Raw genomic sequence first — 19,410 nt, 5'->3', positions numbered from 1 at the left:
TTACAACTTTGATTCCCTGCCTGCCTTCCCCTCGTGCTGCACAGAGGTGCTGCCTGCTGCCTCCTCTAGCAGCAGCTCAGTGATGTGCAGCCTCGTGCAGCTCATTTCTACAGCTGCTCACTTTTTATGGGCTCAGTGTGGCAATGGAGGACTTGCACAAAGCCAGCCGGGGTTTATTGCTCACATCAGAGCCTGGGGAAGCTGTGGTCCTTGCACCACCCACCCAGCCCTTACAGCAGTGGGGCCCCCCTGCCCCCAGTTGTTCTTTGGCTCTGCTTCCACAAAAACCCAAATTCCTCACTCTGGACGTGTGCTTATGCTTCCAAATGCCACTGCACTGCCTCTGCAGTGGCCAGAGCTGAGGACAGTGCACTGCTGCTTGTGCCTGAGGGAGCCCCTTGTGCCATCAGAAAGTGAAGGGACGATGCCATCATCCCTTTCTACTCTCTTTGCACACAGGGTAACACCACAGAATCTGTCCTGGCACAATTTTTAAATCACACTCAACTGAGAACACTTGTTTAGCCTTATTAAGAGTTTTATTAGCTCTAAAAATAGGTTCTTAAATATTTTCCAAGGTTGACTAAATATGAAAAACAATTATATAGTCAGTGTTTAAAATAAACCACAGTTTGTTACAACTGAGACCCATTCAGTGGAACAACATTTATCAAGAGTCATAGCATATAGAAAATTGAACAGCCTCTGCAAATCCACAGACAGTATTTCTCTGCTTGCTTTCAAACTGAGCAGTTCCTGAACCTAATTTTTTGATGTCCATCAGAATTCTTACCAACAAGAACACTGCAAGCATGGAACACAGTCTTTGGGTGAGAAGGCTGCGAGGTTTTTAATGAAAATAAAGAACTGGTCTATTGGTGTACCTCTTTTTTATACCATTTCTTATTGTTAAATGAAAACTTTTATAAATAATCTTACATAAATAATAATCTCAGAAGTTTTAAAAAGTTCACACCATCAGTGAGACCTGACTCAACATTCTCTGGTCTCTCACCGCTTAAAGTAATTCTGCAATTATTCTGGAATACAAGAATCCTGAATGTCTCTTATTGCAAGAGCAGACCATATATTTTGGGCAAGAGTTAAGCTGCAGAGGAAGATCTGGCAGTTAAGTGAAATGCATGTTACAGCTGATGGCTGCTTCTTTGTTTTATTGGACTAACTGAAAAGATGAAGCTGTAGTGCAGGTAGGGCTTGAGTCATGCTTTTATCGTTGCATCTCTTGGCCTGATATGAACTATGTTATTAAAAACGGTAGCTCAACCTGATTCTGTACTTTGTTTATCTACAACCAAGCTCAGCCAAAGATCAGCTAGCCTAGTGAAAAAATGTAGTTGAAGGCTGTGTACATACAGGCACTGCTAATTGCCTTCCATGACTGTCAAACGACTACAGATACTAACAGATTTCTTAGTATGCCTTTAAACAAAGCACTCTTATCTATGCATAAGGAAAAGCACTACGCGGAGCAGAGTTAATACATGTTAACCTATATCTTGATTTAGTCTGTTGTTCAGAAAAAGAAAAAAAGGAAGTGATTTATCACCCCTTTTCGTTGCCAAAAGGAATTGCAGTACCATCCAAAAGCTGGCGCCCTGGGAGATCCCAGTGTCAGAAGAACCGACACCTCTTTCCCTCCGTAGCGTTTAAATGATCGGCAGCTTTGGTGTAGCGACTTTTTGCCTGTAGAGGAGCCGGATGGATTTGTGACGGCCGGTAGAGCCCAGTACAACCCACCCCAAGGCTCCATGTGTCCCTGCAATGCCGAGAACCCGTCCGGGAGATGCTGATCCCCGCTCGGGAGCGTGTCCCGGCCCTTGGCTCGGGAAGGGCTGACCCGCAGCAGCGCAGGGCTACGGCGGGCAGATCGCGGGCAGCCGGAGGATTAAAGGGCCCGGCAAGAGAAGCTTCGGAGGGAAGCAAGCGGCAGGGTTTAAGGAACGAGCAATCCCAGACGTGAATGAAACACAAACACGCTGTGGGTTTTCTCTTCCTTAGATAAAAGTACCGGCGAGCCAGCCTCAGTGCTGCCCGCGGACGACTAGTCAGAACAAGTTCAAACTGCAGAGCTCAAATTAAAATGTTTCCTCTGTGTGACTGCCTCCCGCGCCGGGAGGTTCCGCAGCTGCCCCACACCTGCTCCGCCGCCCTGTGCCCGGCACCCCGCCCGGGGTGGCTGCGGCGGGGCGGGCGCTACACCAGCGACTCGCACACGGGCAGCGAGTCCGAGTCCTGGCTGTGCATGGAGCTCAGCCCCGTGTCCGAGTCCTCGTCGTTGTCGGCGCGGTCCTTGCGCAGCGCCCGCGCCTGCTCCACCCAGCCGCCCCCCGCCGCCGCCGGCCGCCCCCCGCCCGCCGCCCCGCGCGGCTCCGCCGCCGCCGCCTCCGCCACGTCCAGCGTGCCCAGCGTCTCCAGCAGCCGCTGCAGCTCCCGCTCCTTGTCCTCCCACGCCCGCTGCGTGCAGTCCAGGTCGCTCTTGACGGCCTCCAGGTCCGTGCTCAGCTTGAGGCCGATGTAGAGGCTGGTGCTCAGCTGGGTCTTGACCCGCTCGTGCTCCAGGTGCAGCTCGCCCTCGCCGCCGCTCAGCTCCGTGGTGTCGCAGTCCGTGTCGGCCAGCCCGGGCCCCGCCGCCAGCTCCAGCTCCTCCCGCCGCCGCTTCATCCAGCGCTCGTTGAGCTCCTCCTGGATCTCGGCGGCCAGGTGCTCCAGCAGCTCCTCCTGCTGCGCCCGCTGCTCCTGCAGCTGCAGCACCTCCTCGCACTTCCTGGCGTAGTCCTCCTCGGGGCGGCCGGCGGCGGGCTGGCCCGGCTCACGGCCCGGCTCGGGCTCGCCCGTGCCCACCAGGTAGGTGTCCTGCACGTAGTTGACGCCGTGCCGCTTCATGCGGTCCAGGTGGATCTTGGCCTCGTACCTGTCGATCTCGCGGTCCAGCTCGCGGAGCCGCTGGATCTGCTGTCGGATGGTGTGGTCCTGCGAGAGCACCAGGTGCACCAGCGTCTCCATCCTCTCCGCCGACGAGGCCTCCCGGGCCAGCGGCTGCTGCCGCTTCTTGTTGATCTTGGCCAGCTTGCGGAAGGCTTTCCGCACCACCCGCCGCTGCCGCTCCTGCGTGAGCGCCAGGCTGGCGCGGGCCGCCCCCAGGCCGCGGCCGGGGCGCTCCTTGCTCAGCACCACCCGCGCCTCGGCGCTGCGCGGCCCGGCGTTGGGCAGCGAAGCCTCGCTGCGCACCAGCACGAAGCGCACGTTCTCCTGCTCGTCCCCCCACGCCACCCAGAGCCGCAGGATCTTCGTCTTGTTGGGCAGGATCCTCTCGAAGCCGCGCCACTTCTCCACGATGCAGTAGGAGTGCGGCGGCCCCGACAGCATCCCGCCGGCGGGCTCGGGCGGCGCGGGGCGCTGCCGCCGGTGGTGGCTGTCCTCCAGCAGCACCCGCACCACGTCCGAGCAGGTGGTCCGCCGGGAGAGCCCGGAGATCAGCTTCTCCTCCTGGCAGATCCACACCGAGATCTTCCTCTCCTCGGGCTCCATCGGGGGCGGCTGCGGGCGGGCGGCCGGGGCCGCGGGCTCAGCGCTGGCCGGGCAGCCGCTCCATGGGGCGCGCTCGGCGGAGGCGCGGCGCTGCCCGTGCGCCCGGCTCGCAGCGGCCGGGATGCCTTGCCGTCCCCTCCCCGCCCGCGGCACCCCGCCCGTGCGCTCCGCCGGCCGCTCCACCCCTTCCTGCCCGGTGCGGCGGGGCCGCCGGGGGCGGGGGGGCCGCCGGGGGCGGGGGGGCCGGCCCGGTGCTCCGGGAGCCGCCGCGGTGCCCCCGGGATTCGCGGTCCCCGCGTGGGCGCCCCGCGGCTCACGGCCCGCGGCCCGCGCAGAGATCCGCCGGTACGGACACTTCGGGGCAGGTTCCGTGTCCTCCGTGCTTCTCCGTGCCCTCCCTCCTTCTCCCTGCCCTCACTCCTTCTCCGTGCCCTGCCTGTGCCGAGAACGAGCGAGCGAACGAGCGAGAGGCATCGGGGACCTTCCAAAGTGCCGAGGGACAAGAGCGAATCCTGGAGCTTCAAAGGGAAAGCCAGAACTAGTGAGGAATTTCCAGTTTTAGTAAATCATCCGCCTGTAATTAGGAAATTCATGTTTGTGAAGCACTTTGCAGATGAAATATGCAAAGGACGGGAATGTCTGTTATTAAAATACTAGCTGAGCCAGATTTTAATGGGAGCTTGCTGTGTACTTTGATGGGAACGGGATCGCTCTCGGAGTGCCGATTAAAATTAGAAGATGGGAAAAGTAGTAATAAAACACAGGGTTTTGGCACTGATTTTCACTGATTGCATCACAGGGTTCACGGACTTAGGCTTTTCTAAGTGATTAGAAAAGTACTGCAATGGGCAAAGAAAGAGAACTGTCTCAGACCTGAAGGCTGATCTCTACCTTCGGAAGGAGTTTCAGAGCCAATAAAATCGGTGGAGGTTTTTGCCTGGACAAGGTTTGTGCTCCAGTCAGTGGAACAGAATGGAGTCCTGGCATTGCAGCCTAACTCCTGTCATTCTGCTGTAGGAAACAGCGGAGCTGGGGCACCCCAAACAGCGAGGCAGCAGTTATGTAGCCTAATGCCCTCTTTTTCCCTAAAGTAACAGGCTCACTGTGGGCAGTGCCACGGAAGGACCAGTCCTGGGGAAGGAATCCTGCCCTGCTCTGGCTGTGTCATCCAGCTAATTGCGGTGCTGGTGTGTGACGTGCAGCCTCCTGTCCCCAAGGAAGTGGGCTGAGGGACCACCGACCGCCAGCATTCCTGCAGCTGCAATCACAGGGATCCTGCTGCCAGCATCCCTTTCCTGCGTTGCTGCAGGTCAGAGGATCCCAAACCCAGCTGGCCACTGCGTGTTGCAATGAGGGCACGTGAGATAGGGGTGATGGCAACAGGCTGGATTTGCTTCCTGACCACAGCCACCTTGCCTTACAGCTGCATATTCCTGTCCCACGGCAGAGCCTGGCACTGCCAGTTCCAAGGGCAAGGTGTTTTGCTGTCAGGATGTGTCAGAAGTGCTGGATGGCTGTGCTTTGTGCAGAGGAGTGTTTGCTGATGGCAGGGTATTCCCAAGGTGTGCAGGTTCTGTGTTCAGTGGGGTGGTTATGGCTAAAAGCATCATCCCCTCTGGCTCACAGGAGGTGGGTCCAGCAGTGGCAGTGCTGTAAGAGAAGAAAATGACCTTAACAAAGGGGGTGGTCAGGACTCTGGGACACCCCTGACAGCTCACACTGCCCCAGAATAATAGAGTGTTAAGCAGGAAGGGGATGTGAAACAGGACACTGTCATTCAGCTTTGACTCTGGGAGGTTCAAAATTTTTTAAAACCCTTCAGGAGAGTAGGAGAAGAAGCCTTGTTGCTTTCATCAGGCTGGTAGAAAGTTGGAAGAACAGACCATGCCTTGTTGTCTTCTGAAGATTCAGGTGCAGCAAAGGGATTCACGAGGCAGTGAGAAACTGTCCAACTCCTTCACCAGCTGTTCCTTGCCTTTCTCATTTAGTTTTGATCTTGTTTTACATGTGTTTTCTATGAGAATGTCTTTGTACCTATTTTCTTTTGGCAAAGAACAGTACAGGAAGAGCAGGTTGTGATGTGAAGAGGCATCTTATGCTCCCCACAGGTCAAGCTGCTCCAACTAGTCTGACTGCCTGTATCTATCCGGTATCCAAGCCTGGCTTTGTGCAATGAAATTGCAAGATGATCATTCCATCTTTCCATGACCACATTTCTATGGATGGAAAGCTGGCTCTGCCTCCCCACTGAAGCCCCCAAGGCAGCATTGCCAGAGAGAGGATGAAGATGTTGGCAGCACAGTACAATTAAGATTTAAGGAGGCAAACACTTGATTTTGGTTAGATTTGTGTGTGTATGGTCCATGGTTAAAAAGATGGCATTCAAAATTCACGTTGCTGCACCTCAAGTTTGACCCTCAGGAATTTGGGTTTAGTCTGTCTGCAAACTCAGGGAACTGCTGGCAGAGCTTCAAAAGTTTGTAGTGCTGTATCTGAAGCAAAGTTTGGGCCCTGCTGTGCTGAATCCCAAAAGGCAGCTGAAGGCAGGCAACCTTTTGCCTTTCCTCCCAGGATCTCAAATCATCCTGCAGAGGAAGGTGCAGCTCTTATCTCATTTTAAATATAAGAATGTTCTGGCATGAAGGACTCGAGAGCCTTGCCTGAGGTTGTACAGCAAGGCAGTGGCAGTGCTGTGAAGCAAATCAGGTTCCTTCACTCTGCACCATTAGGCACTGAACTCCATCCTCTTCTCCTCCATTAGAAAGGGAGGTGTGGAGGATTGTATTAGTTCAACAGCTGCAGATGGTGACAGAACCAAAGTGCAAGCTCAGCAGACAGTATTTCCCTCTGGTGAAGCAATGGGAGAAGGTGGCACACGGGCTCCTTCCAACATCTCCTCCCTGGTGGAGGCAAATCTCCTCCAGCTGGCTGTGCCTGCAGACCAGCACCACTCAACAGCACCACTGGAATAGCAAATTGGAGAGAGAGAAGGACTGCTGTTCCCCTCTCCACTCCCTTCCCCACTGAGCAGTGATGCACGAGGTCTTCTATAGCTTCTGCAACAAGCATATCACATAATTAAAATTTAAAATGTAGTAGCTGTGGTCTCCTGAAATGCAGAGGTTGTTTCTGTGCTGCCCTATCAATGCACAGCTGACAGCTCTTTTTCAGAAGCACAAACTTCCTTGGCAGAATGCTATCCAGAACTTCCTTCATGGCCTGTATGTTTTTGGTTTGTTTTATAAATTGCAAAAAATCAAAGTTGATGATACTCTTAAGAGCTGCCTAAGCCCAAAAAGGAGATTTTTGAGCTTAATACTTTAGGCTGTATTGAAAAGTTCAAGTCCAGGTATAGACTAGTTTATTTTTATGAACTACAGGAGAATTCCAAGGCCAAGGGATGAGAAATCAGATATATTTTGGCATTTCACGTGACATTCTTTCTATTCTTTCCTTTTCATTGAGGTGTGCAATTAACTTACCAAGTATTTTATGACAAGAACAGCATTCCTGTTAGGGGGCTGGATGGTGAGGTGTCTGTTTCTGGTTTGTTGGCTTTTTTTTTTTTTAATTTGAGCTGAACTATCACAATGAAATTGCAGCCCTGATTTTTTTTAATAAACAAAATTATACAAGACCTCATCTTTAATTCTTTGCAACTAAACTAAATAAATACAAATGTACTTTCTTCTTCCATAATTCATATAGCAGGAATGAGGAGGAAGTCTTAGAACCCTCTGTTTGAGACACAGAATTAATATTTTTTTAATGCATTTAAATGGAGAAAGGCTACGGAGTCACATTCAGGGTATTTTTCTTTTTTTCCACAGTGAAGTTGCTTTTACTTTTTAGATCAGTCTCAGGACAATTTACTTATTTTTCCTGAGGTTACAGTTCAAAAGAATACAGCCTAGGTGGATGAGCAAAGGCAGGCTGGAACTGGTAATCTTTTGAGCCATCACTGTCTGGAGAAGCTGCTCTTTGTTGTGATGCTGAGCAGCCACACTGCTTTCCCAGCTCCTCTTCCTCTGTTCCTGCTCATCTCATTTTGGGAGGTTTACCTCTCAGTCTCTTTTATTTGTTGCTTTCTAACATTTTGCCCCAATAAACATGGATGAAGTCCTGGGACAGAATCTGACTGGGAGTGTTGCAAGGTTCTGCAGTGGCTGCTAACCTTTACAGATGGATGAACAGGGAAGGGGCTGCTTCAGCTTGCAGGTCACTCTCTCACAGCTGCTTTTCTCTTTTGCACCCAGTTTTTCCTTGTGGTATAAAGCTGAATAACCAAATCATACTGTGAATAACCAAATCATCCCTAGTTAGCATGCACAGAATGAAACACTTGAAAAACTGCCCCTGTGTTAGCAGCAGTATGCAGACTCCAGTCAAAGCAGTTGGTAATCTTAGACTTTGACTTGGGAGAACATTGTTCAGTTTGTATCTGAGCAGCTTTAGACTGGAGAGGGCTTTTTACTTTCAGGTAAAAGTGGCACTTTTGTTAAAGATGACTTGTGTAATGAACAGCTGAAGAGCTTCTGTAAGCAATAAGCTCTGTGACCTCCTGACCTGTTTCCTTCAGTTCCTGGCGGCTGATGTGTGCTGTCCTGCTTCTGAATTCTACCCGTGCAACCAGTACAGGTGACATATCTGGAAATCTGGAGTCATTCCTTGCCTCACATGGCTGGTGGTACCTCCATCCTTTTGGGAAGACTGTGGTGTGGCCCTTTTGCATAATGGCAGCTGATACTGGGTTATATTGCTTTGACTGTTTCGTCCAACATCTTCTGTTTTCATGTGCACACACCCAGAGTACAAACAGGTATGTCAGAAGGAAACTATCTCCAGTGAAATCAGTGGGGGCTGGCTGCATGGGTAAATCCCTCTGCAGTGCTTTCAAAGGGCAGGTATGTCTATAGACTGCCATTAAAGAAAATTGTCAAGACATATATTTATAATAAAGTGCAGCCTGGCAATCTTGATGGGCTAGATGTGATGTAAATGCATGGGAGGAGACTATCCCTGCCTTGAAGGCTCAGCCAATGTCCTGCAGCAGGGTGGGGGCACAGCAGAGATCAGTGCTATGAATCCAGATTTCCAGCTTCTCATCTTTGAACAGAATCTTTGGCAACTTGTGTTTGTTTCTTTGTTATATATACTCTTGGGACAGAAAAGAATCCTTCTCCCTTCACACCTTCTGTTTCAGATTTTCTTTTGATATAAATGAAGAGGACAGAAATAGTTAAACGGAGCAGAAAACTTTTTCCTTCTCATGTGCATAATAGGTACACAAAGCTTTGATCCTAAGAAAGTCAGCAGAGCTGCACTAGTAAGCTTTGGGGGAAAATACAAGAAAGATCCTGCCCCTGTGCTCTGCTGAGATCCCAGCTGGAACACTGCCCCAGCTCTGGGGTCTCAAACACAAGGACATGGACCTGTTGGAGCAAGTCCAGAGGAGGGTGATGATGGTGCTCAGAGGGCTGGAGCACCTCTGCTGTGGAGACAGGTTGGGAGAGCTGGGGCTCTTCATCCTGGAGAAGACAAGACTCCAGGGAGAACTTATAGCACTTTCCAGGCCTAAAAAGCTACAAGAGAGCTGGAGAGGGACTTCTTACAAGGTCATGCAGGACATGGAGTAATGGCTTTAAACAGAAAGAGAGTAGTTTTAGATGTACAGAAGAGGCTCTGCACTCTGACAGTGGTGCAGCACTGGCACAGATTGCCCAGAGAAGCTGTGGTTGCATCTCCCTGGAAGTGTTCATAGCCAGCTTGGGTGAAGTTTGGAGCAACCTGGTCTAGAGGTCTTCTACTCATGGCAGAAGTGTTGGAATTAGATGGTCTATAAGGTCCTTTCCCACCCAAAACAGTCTACAATTCTGAAATACTCAGTGCAAATATGGTAATTATTTAGCACTTGTAACTTCTTTGCTTTAACGTTAAAAGGTTCTCTAATCCCTTGAGAACACATTCAAGTGTCTCACTTCTCAAGTGCTTCTTTCTTTGGTTTTGACCATGAAGCTCAAAAGAGATGAACTAGGTCATTCATTGTCTTCTTGAGATTTATCATGAAGGCTTTTAACTACTCCAAATACTCTTGTGGATTCTCCCCAAGCCAACTTGTGAATTTCCTTTGGAGTCCACCTTGTCTTCTGAGTAAGGAAACTCTGTGTTCCCAGCAGCACAGAGGATACAGAGTTTCCCATGCTCAGATGAACTCTTTTTCAGATCACTTTTACATTTGTGGAAGGGACTGGAGCTTTCTGGCCTTAATGGGGGTGATGGTTAGTGAAGAGTTCTCCTGTTTTTTCTGTAGAGGCTGGCTAGAGGAGCTGCTCTCTGTAGGGATCAATGACAAAGCTCTTCACCTTTGGCTTTAGGCTTTGCTGGGAGCTGGCCCTGGAGTGCTGGGGGTTGGAACCATCAGTTAGGCATGAGCAAATATCTCTTTTCATGCTGGCAGTGTGAGTGATGTGGTTCCTGAGCATCCCTGCCACGGAGGAAGAGATCAGCCTTGGCATCAGGTCTTGGCAAACGTGTCCAGTTCGCGTGTGCTCACAGGCAGGCTCTGTGCACTGCCTTCTGTGAGGCAATTCCTGCAGGCACAAAGAGAGGGTTTGTGTTTAATGACGTATTATTTGAGCTGGAGAACAGTCAGTGACGTGGCTATGGAATGGGTATGCTCATCCTATCACCCCACAAACATGTTCACCTGGAAATCTATAAGAATCAAAAGCTCTGTCAGCAAATGGGGCCCTATTTCTCTATCAGCTGGGGACCTCCCTTGTGTTTAGATTAGCGACATCTTTTTCTCCAGAGAAATATCTCACCATAATATATTTTTAGAAATATTTTCTAGAAGTTCAGACACCTCCCTGAAGTGAGTTATGGTACAAGCAGGATGCATTATTGCAGTAGGATGTTTTGGCCGATTGGAATGAGGACACATGAATTCTCAGTGCTTGAATGAACAGAACTTTCAGTATTGCCAGTATTGCCACAAAATTGTTTGAAGTCTGTCCTATAAATGTACTGAGCAGGCAATCTGTTTTACCTGTTCTGCTTTTATGATCAGTAGTTGATTTCAGCTTTTGTAGCACAGAGCTGTATTTAGATAAGGTCAGCTATGAATCCACAGGTAAGAGGTGTAATTTACTTTTCAGTTATAATGAAATCCTTACTGGATTAAGACTGTGTAGTTATTATCTTCTCCAGCCTCATTCTCTCCAGTTGTGATCTTCTAACTCTTTGCAGAAAACATTCCCAAAGCCTTTCTTCTGAACTTCTGTATTATTTCTTCATGACATTTGTATCTTTGACCCATTTCTAAACACTTTTCTTTTGTATTCATGGTAGATCACCATGCTGCCCTTGAATCAAACCTCTATGGGGAGTTCAAATGAGTAAATGAAATGTATAGGTTAATAAATACATATGCTGTAAAAAAATTTCAACAAAACATAATGCAAAAGGATTTAAAGAGAGTGTGAACTGGATATAGACAGTGTATATTCACTGACCCCATTCTGACACTGGCAGTGGCAACAGAATTAGGTCCAGAGACCAGAAGTCTTTTTAGAAAGCAAGATTTCTATGGTGCCTTTCTTTCCCTTGAGCAAATATGTCCTGAATGGCAGAAAATAAAATGAGGGGCAGCTCAAGGTTGTGAAAAAACATGAGTGGTAATATGGAATGCGAGAAAGGAACCTAAGTTAAAGTCATATGGGAAAAGCCCTGGAGTTGGGTGCATGCAGCAGGGAAAATGGTCTGTGTTATTCCTTGGAGCCTGGCTTTCCTGAGAGCCCTGAGAGGATGGTGAGATCTCAGGAAATTATGGATTTCCCTCAAGATGGCCCAGCACAGGTCTGAACGGGAACATTGGAGGGGACACCTGAATTGTTTAGAACCTGTTGCATTGTTATTTAGAATTAAAAATATTTTGCTTTCTCCTTTTCCTTCAGCTTAGTAAGACAGTGTGAACCCCAGCTAAGGTGTATGTATGAAATTGCAGTGGAAGTGAGGGAGAAATGACATCAAATGCAATGCAAGGAAAATACGAAAAGAGAGATTCAGGGGATGTCAAGAAAATCAGTCTGCTCTGACACTTTCTAGAGCTTTGTTTTAAAGAAAGTGACAGCAACATTGACAGGAAAAAGAATTGACACAGCACTGTAGAATATAGTGAATGATCTTGGCAGCAATGGGGACCAGATCAAGAGCCTGAGTGTCTGCAATGGCAAATCCTCATAAAAAAATGCAGATATTACCTGCAACGAGTGAAGAAGAGACTGATTATCACTGTGCCTGCCTTTCTGTGCAATGCTGGGCTTTTTGCACAAGGGTCTTTTCAGCTGAGCTTATGGATTGACAATGGCATCAAAGGTAAGGTTGTGTCTAGCTCATTCCCTTGTCACTGGGGAAAGAACGATGCTCCATCCATCAGCAGCTCCTTGGTCTCTGCATTGTCCTTCCCTTGTTACTGTGAGGAGCCTCCAGCCTCAGCCTTTACTTTACAAACAATTCCAGGGAGTCCCGTGGGGCTGCTGAGGTGGGTGCAGGTTCTGCTGGCAGCTGATTGCTCTGCATGCCTTGCATGCATTTCTCCTCAGTGCTTAGAAAGCCACTTGTCAAAAGCTGACTCTTCAGTGGGAAAAATAGCACCAGAAGGCCACATTTATGGTGTTTCCTGGCCATTAATGACTGAAGAGCGGTAATTTTGTAATGATTTAATATGTGCCATCTGCAAAGGCTGCTGTTGTAATGGCCTGTATATATATTTTACATCCAGTGTGGACTTGAGACTGATGTGTCACTAATGAGTGCATGAAATAATAAATAAAGTTAATTTGGGTGTGTTTTATATGCAGAAAACAAATGAGTCTGCTACTTCTACTAGGAATATTCATCATAAATCAGATTTTTAGTAGCTTAAAGTCAATTAACTTCTTAAAGCTGTGATGGCTTACATCAGCCTAAGCTTTGGTTCAGGCATCTTTTTGAAGCTGTACTGCCTTCAGTTTTTTGTTGTAATTCATGGCAACTTTTGAATCCCATAGACTTTGTTTTAGCAAGGAAATTTAATTCTATCATGAGAAAATGTAATTTTCACTCCAAAACTTGATCAGCTCATTGTTTTTAAGTAAGGGGCACTGTCTAAACTGAGACTAAAAAATTCTTGACTTCAAAACTTAAATCCCTCATTGTTATGACAAGTTCTCTATTCTTTTCAGCCTTTCATACCTGCATTTCATCTCTATCCTCCTTGTGCCAACATCAGTCATTGGTTTTGGCAGTGTTTCTTAACCTTTGAGCAGGAAAATTAAGTGATTTTTCTCCATCTTAGTGTTTTAGCACTCTTGACAGCTCAAGGCCTGTTTTTCCTAAGGAACTTGTCAGTGTTCAGTGTTCTGCTCAGAGGCACAACCTCAGCCTTGTGGAGTTGTTTATGGCCTCAGAGCTCTGCTTTGGGTGTCCAGTCTCAGAACATGCTGTGCAGCCACTGCTGTGCATCATCCAGCTCCCCCAACTCTCCCCTCCTGGGGACTGGGGAAGGTGCAATGCAAAATCAACAAAGCAAACCAATCCATTAAAAAAGAGAAAAGAAAAAAAGGGAAAACTGAAGCCTTCACTGTGAGGTTTGGGTTTTTTGAAAGGAAAAGGAGGATAAAAAGAAAGAAGCCACAAATATTTGGCAGAAACTCTGACATTAGTAGCATAGAAGCAGTGTCAGGAGTGAAAAATAGACCTTACTGAAAATCCTGGGAGAATTACACTCTGAATAAGTGAAGACTTGATCCTGGGTTTCTGCCACAGGTGTCAAGGAAAGCTGGAGGTTCTCAGAGCTGGAGGGTACAATCCTGGAATCTTCTCATCCCAGGACAGTTCCAGTCCCATCTTTGCCTTGTTAGAATGCTCAGAGCTGTAGGGCACAATCCTGGAATCTTCTCAGGACAGTTCCAGTCCCATCTTTGCCTTGTTAGAATGCTCAGAGCCGTGGGGCACAATCCTGGGATCTTCTCAGCCCAGGACAGTTCCAGCTCCATCTTTCCCTTGTTAAATCCCTGCTTACTCATCCTGCAGCCCGAGTCAGTGATATGGAGCTTCTTGGCTGGAAGCTGAAATCCTAGATCAGCATGTTTGACAGGCAGGGCCCTGAAGTACAGCAGACTAAATCCTGGGGAGTGGAGCAGCTGGTTGGTGTGGTAGAAATATCTGGATGTCCACAAAGCTCCCACCATCTTTAATTAGAGTGGATTTGGATGAAAACTTTTAATCTGAGGATTGATATGAAACCTGAGTGCAGGATTTGCTCAATTCTTAAACACTCTGTTAGATTTAGTTCTCTTTATTCACTAATAGGGCTAATCATTGTTTCCAAATGGGGGGTTGGAGGTCTTCAGGTAAGCAGAGCTCTGGGCTGGGGTCCTGTCAGGCTGTGTAGGCAGAAAATTGACTTGAATTCTCTCTAGCATGATTTGGCTCTCACCTCCCTTCTCCTTTTCAATCAGCACAGTAGAAAGTTTGTTTGAAGGGAGATAATTTTACAAAGTGCTGAGTTCAGTGTTCCAGAGCCTCTGGCATTCAGCAGGAGTCCTGCATGCTTTTAATCTATCTCCTGTGTTCCTATATTAAAGGAAATGTTTTCAAAGTGATTTGAGCAAGTTACCTGTGTGAAACCTGCTAACAAATAATAGGATATATGTGTGTAACAGTTACTTCACTTTCAAAGTGTGCCCTTAGGAGCAGAAAAGATGGCTAGAAATACTTCCCTTTTCTTAAAAAAAGGAAGAGAAGAAAAGAAAGGCTCTTGAATGTGATTTTTCATTGCTGTCTCTCTTCTGCTGGCTTTAATCATGTAAGCCTCCCACCAAGGTCAAGGGGAGTTCTGGCTGATTTACAGGCGACAGGAACTGGGAGCTGATGCAGATTTAGTGACTGTTTCCATAGGACCAAAGGAAACAGTGGAGGCAAGAAGCAAATCCCAAACCCAGGAACCTCCTCAGCCATTTCCTCTTCACCAACATTTCACTCCTTGAGACAGAAGATCCCCACGGATTTGAAGGGTGAATTCTTTGAGAGATCCTGCCCCTGACTGCAGCATTATCCTGTCAAAGTGCAGATCCTGCAATCCTGTGTTTGGGCTGGTGAACGCTCCCATTTCCCAGGGGCTTGGAGATTGCTGAAGAGATTCAGGCAGCTGCAGCTCTGAGCAGGGTCTCATTTATTCTGCATGGTGCACACCTGCAGAGCTGTGGCCAGTCTTGGAGCACGGTGATTCTGAGTCCCCATACATTTCCCCCTTCAGCTGGTGCAATCCTCTATAGGGATGCAGCAGCAGGGAGCAGCAGTGGGGCACAGAGCAGTTTGCTGCGCAGCCTGGTGCTTCTGTTCTCCCTCTGCTGCCCTCACCAGCCTGTGCTCAGCGCTGGGCTCCCCTCTGGGCTTGTCTCACACTCCAGCAGGAAGGCTGAGCTCAGGTTTGGCTCTGGGAAAAGCAACGTGCCAGAGCCCAGGAGAGCTTTGTGAGTGAAAGAGATGGCCAGCCAGGGAATGAGCAGCCTGTCTAGCACAGTGTGATCCTGTCTCTGAGATCTTGTAAGGATAATCCTAAGATTATTTGAGGTTTTGTAAGAGATAATCGTAAGAGAAAAGTGAAGAGTCCACAGAGAAAGAGAAAAAATGGGAGAGAAAGAGATATTGCTGCTTGGGAATTTGGACTATGATCTTCTGCTGAGCAGTGTGTATGCACTGTTGGTTAACTATTTTTGCATGAGTTATTTGATCTTTCCAGTTAGTTTTGCTCAAGTGTATTTGTAGTGACAAAACGTGGCAATGTAACTCAACAGTCCTTCCTCCTGGAAAGCTGATTTCCTTATTCCACTTTCCATCAGTACCTCTGCTACCACTGTTTCCATCAAAGTAATTTTTCTGCAAGTCTCTTCCATCATTAGAGCTCCTTCTAATTTGAACAGCTGCCTGCACTGGTTGGGCTAAGATTTAGGCCCACAGTAATAGGATCTCCTTCCTAACAGGTACTGGGGGAGCATTTCCCTCATCTTCCCTTCCATTTTGGCACCTTCATCCCACCTTGCTCTGCTCCATAGTGTTTAGCTCTTTCTTCAACCTACCACTGCAGCTCCTGTTGCCTTACAGATGTTTTTTCACTTTGGTTTAGTGTGAGTTAAAAATTGGCACAATCTGTTCCATTTCAGGTGTCAGAACAAGTGGAGGGAGTGGTGTCACTCCATGGCTCCCAGAGGGTATTGACCTCTCCCCAAGCCTGCTCCAAAGCCCAGTGTGGTCACTGCAAGTCTGGGGATGCTTGGATCCACAATCCCCCTGTTGCTGTGGAATTAATGCATCAGTTCTGAGGTTTGTGTTTCAAAGTACATGAAATGCTTGTAATTGCTTATGAACTACACTGGGATGACTCCAGTGTACCTCACTCCCACAAATTTTCCTGTTGTGTCCCCCCAGCCAGCTGTAGGGCACCACAGCAGTGTGGGTGGCACTGGCGTGTCTCCCTCCCAGGACAGGAGGCAGCAGTGTCACCCTGATTTTTTAAGATTTTCTAAGCCTTCTGAGGTTTACATTCTTGTAATGAACTTTCTCACACACTTTCTGTAAATAACTTATTATTCTGCATTCTTTTATGGAAGAAGAGAAATTTGATCGACTGTTGGTTTGTCCAGTGTCATTGGAGAGGTGGTACTGTCACCCTCCAATCCACTGTCACTTTTGGAAATCTATATTTCCAAAAAAATCTATATTTTTATGTTGGAGTCAGAACATAAACTTCCCTTTTTTACCTTGAGAACAGCAGTGTGTGTGTGTGGTGTTATTTCGTGTCCTGCAGTGACACATCAGCTCTGGCTGCTGCTGTTCTCCAGCCCCTTCTAACACCATCAGCCAACAGGTTGCTCTGCGCCTCTGCTCAGAGGGATTTTTGCCAGTTTGGTGAAATACATTCCACACAGGTGTGTGTGGGAGCTGCCCTCCCAGGAGTGGTGTCCCACCAAACCTTAACTGGCTCAGTGTCCTTTTGACACTGCTGTTGGCTGGATCACTGCACCTCCGATTTCAGAGCTTTGTGTCTCCTGCCTGCAGCTCCTTAGAGTCACTAACCCTGTACACATGTAATTCCCTACACACATAGGTGTCTAACATAAGTGATAGGTACTGGGAAGTAATTGTAAATAATGTACATGTAATTTTTAGTATAAAAAGATAACACCTGTGAAAAATGTGTATTTTATGGTTGGCTTTTCGCAAATAATAAAATGAATATTATATGTGTTGTGTTAGAAAGTGATGCTGTATTAATTGCCTTAAGTAGTGTGTTAAATATAGTTTTAGGCTATAATGTAATGTTAAAATAGAAACTGTGCTATGTAAGATACCTTTTTTAAAGAGAGGACTCGCAGTGAGATAACAGCCACAGGACACCTGAATCTTTCAGAGAAAGAGAATTTATTGCTCCATTAGCAGAAGAAATGAACTTCTTCCTGCCTCACTCAGCTATAATGACGCCGTCAGGATTCAGAGGAAGAAATTGGCGATGACCAGACAGAATCCTGTGTTTGAATGGAATTTATGCATCATGTAGGAGGTGTATGAATATGCAACAGGCTGTTGCCGTTAAGGGTTAATCCTCTGTTAACTTGGGTCCTTTTACGGGCTTGTGCTGCCCAGAAAAGGTACCCAGACTGTCTGTAACTCTTTGTTTCTATTGTCTCGTATTGTCCTAATCCAAATTGTCCAAATTATTATTACTCTTATTACGATTTTTATAACCATTTGATTACTATTAAACTTTTAGAATTTTAAAAACAAGTGATTGGCGTTTTTCACAACACCGCCCTGACGGCGTCAGTGTGCCACTGTCTGACCTGCTGAACGGACCGCGGCAGGCCAGAGAAAGAATTTTTTAGATAAGAAACAATAAACAACCTTGAGGATGAGAAATGAAGAGCTCTGGCTCGTTCTTCGACTGCCGGGCTGGGAAAAGAGACTTTCTAACTTATCTGGGGTCACTGTGAGCAGCAGCAGTGCCCAGACCCAGAGCAGCTGTGGCTGCCCCAAGGAGTGCCCAGGCCCAGGCTGGACGCTGGGGCTCTGAGCAGCCCGGGATAGCAGGAGCTGTCCCTGTCCTTGCAGAGGGACACATCGGAGTGATGTCCCTTCCAGCCCGGACTAGCCATGTCCCTGGTGCTGCGGGTGCTGCATGCCCTGCCTGAGCTGGCAGTGCCCGCCTGTCGCGACAGCAGCATCGCGACTCCGCCGCCGCCCGGGCCCTGCGGCCTCTGCCGGTCCCCACCGGGCCCTGCGGTCTCTGTCGGCCCCTGCCGGGCACTGCAGGCTCCGCTGCCGCCTGGTTGTGCCTCCTCGGCTCCCCCACGAGGGTACAAAGCGGGCAATCCCTGCCCAGCGGCAGGAAAACCAAATCTCCTGCCCGCCGTGCCCCCGTTGTACCCGGGGCTGCGCCCTGCCCGCTCCGCCCGCCCGGCGCCGGGGCTGGTCCGCACCCGCCCGGGCCTCCATAGCGCTCACAGCCGGGCAACAGCGGCAGGAAAAGTCGCCTCCTGATGGCACAGGAAGGGTTTTTCCTAGCAGGGTCCCCAGAGTTCAGAATGCTGCTTCCTTGGTGTCTTTTTCCAGGCTGAGAAAGGCAGGGGATGAGCCGATGGCCAAGGGAAGAGCTGACCTGACAAGGACAGCTCCTGCTTGTGCTGGGAGAGTTCCAAACTGAGCCCCATCACAGGACCCCAAAGGGTTCGTGTTGGCTTGGGAGGCTTTCTGCCATGCTAGAGTTTCCCCCTGTAACCCAGCCTGGAGAAAGCTCTGGAAGTGTTTTGTCTTCAGTTTATCTTCATGTCACTGAGAATTAACTCTGAGCATGAACCACATCATGGTTCATGTCACCTTCTGGCACCAGGTAGCAGCTGCGAGTGCCACAAGGCTTAACTAAAGAGCTCAGCCTGCACATTTTGATCCAAACTCTTGCCTCTTCACCAAAGGAGTTTATTCTGAGACCTTGCAAGGATGGGTAACAGGCTGCAGGTGACAAGGGAGGGCCAAGAGAGTTATTAGGGCACATCCCAGCCCTGCCTGATCCCAGAACCTGGATCAGCAGCAAATCACCTGCAGGTCCCCACAGCTCCATCAGAAACAGCTGGCAGCAGGGAGATTTGCATAAATTTTACTGGTAATGAAGTGAAATGAAATAGGATGTACAAACAGGAAAAGAAGTTAAGGGTGGTAAATATGATTGCAAGAGAGAATTTATTCATGAAAGTAGAGAAGTGAAGCAAATCCATTTCTCATTTAGTTTTCCTTGTGTTTTGCTCTGAGGATGGTCAGCTCAGTTGCATGCTGCTTTGACAGTAAGCTGCTTCTTACTTTACAATGTGTCACCTGCAAATCAAAGCAGGCTTTTGAAATTTGTGAATTGCATATATAAGGTTAAGGATTTGGTCAATTGTTTTGACAGGCAGCCAGTTTTTGTGGTTTTCTGTTCAGCATCAGTGGGTATTTTCTATGTGTTGGAAGTGAACTCTGTGCTTCTTAGAGCTCATGATGGTTAAAGGAAGTGCTTTTACTCTCCTAATCATATCTCTCACTCATTCTTCTTATCCTCTCTGACCTATAGCAGATGGACAATAATTTTTATGTAGCTCCAAGCTTTTTGTCTCTAGGGAGTCCTATATGGTAGGAGTCAAAAGAATTTTGAGAAATATCTCTGTGTAAAAGCTGGGTACAACAAAGTGATGACAGGATGCTTCTTGGAACTGCTAAATGGAGAAGGATCATAAAAATCTTTATTTTGTTACGGAATATGTTTCCTATTCCTTCTTCAAATCAAACACA

General features: G+C 48.1%; 1 protein-coding gene across 1 annotated transcript; it reads right to left on the bottom strand.

The window, feature by feature from the left end:
* Positions 1-555: 555 nt before the first annotated feature.
* On the bottom strand, positions 556-3,569 carry RASSF10 (Ras association domain family member 10). Its single transcript, XM_063159399.1, has one exon. The coding sequence runs from the start codon at positions 3,547-3,549 to the stop codon at positions 2,215-2,217; it is 1,335 nt and encodes a 444-aa protein (XP_063015469.1). The 5' UTR covers positions 3,550-3,569; the 3' UTR covers positions 556-2,214.
* Between the last annotated feature and the right edge of the window lie 15,841 nt (positions 3,570-19,410).

Source organism: Melospiza melodia, chromosome 6, assembly GCF_035770615.1.
Source record: "Melospiza melodia melodia isolate bMelMel2 chromosome 6, bMelMel2.pri, whole genome shotgun sequence".
NCBI lineage: Eukaryota > Metazoa > Chordata > Aves > Passeriformes > Passerellidae > Melospiza > Melospiza melodia.
This window is presented reverse-complemented; position numbering and strand designations above follow the sequence as displayed.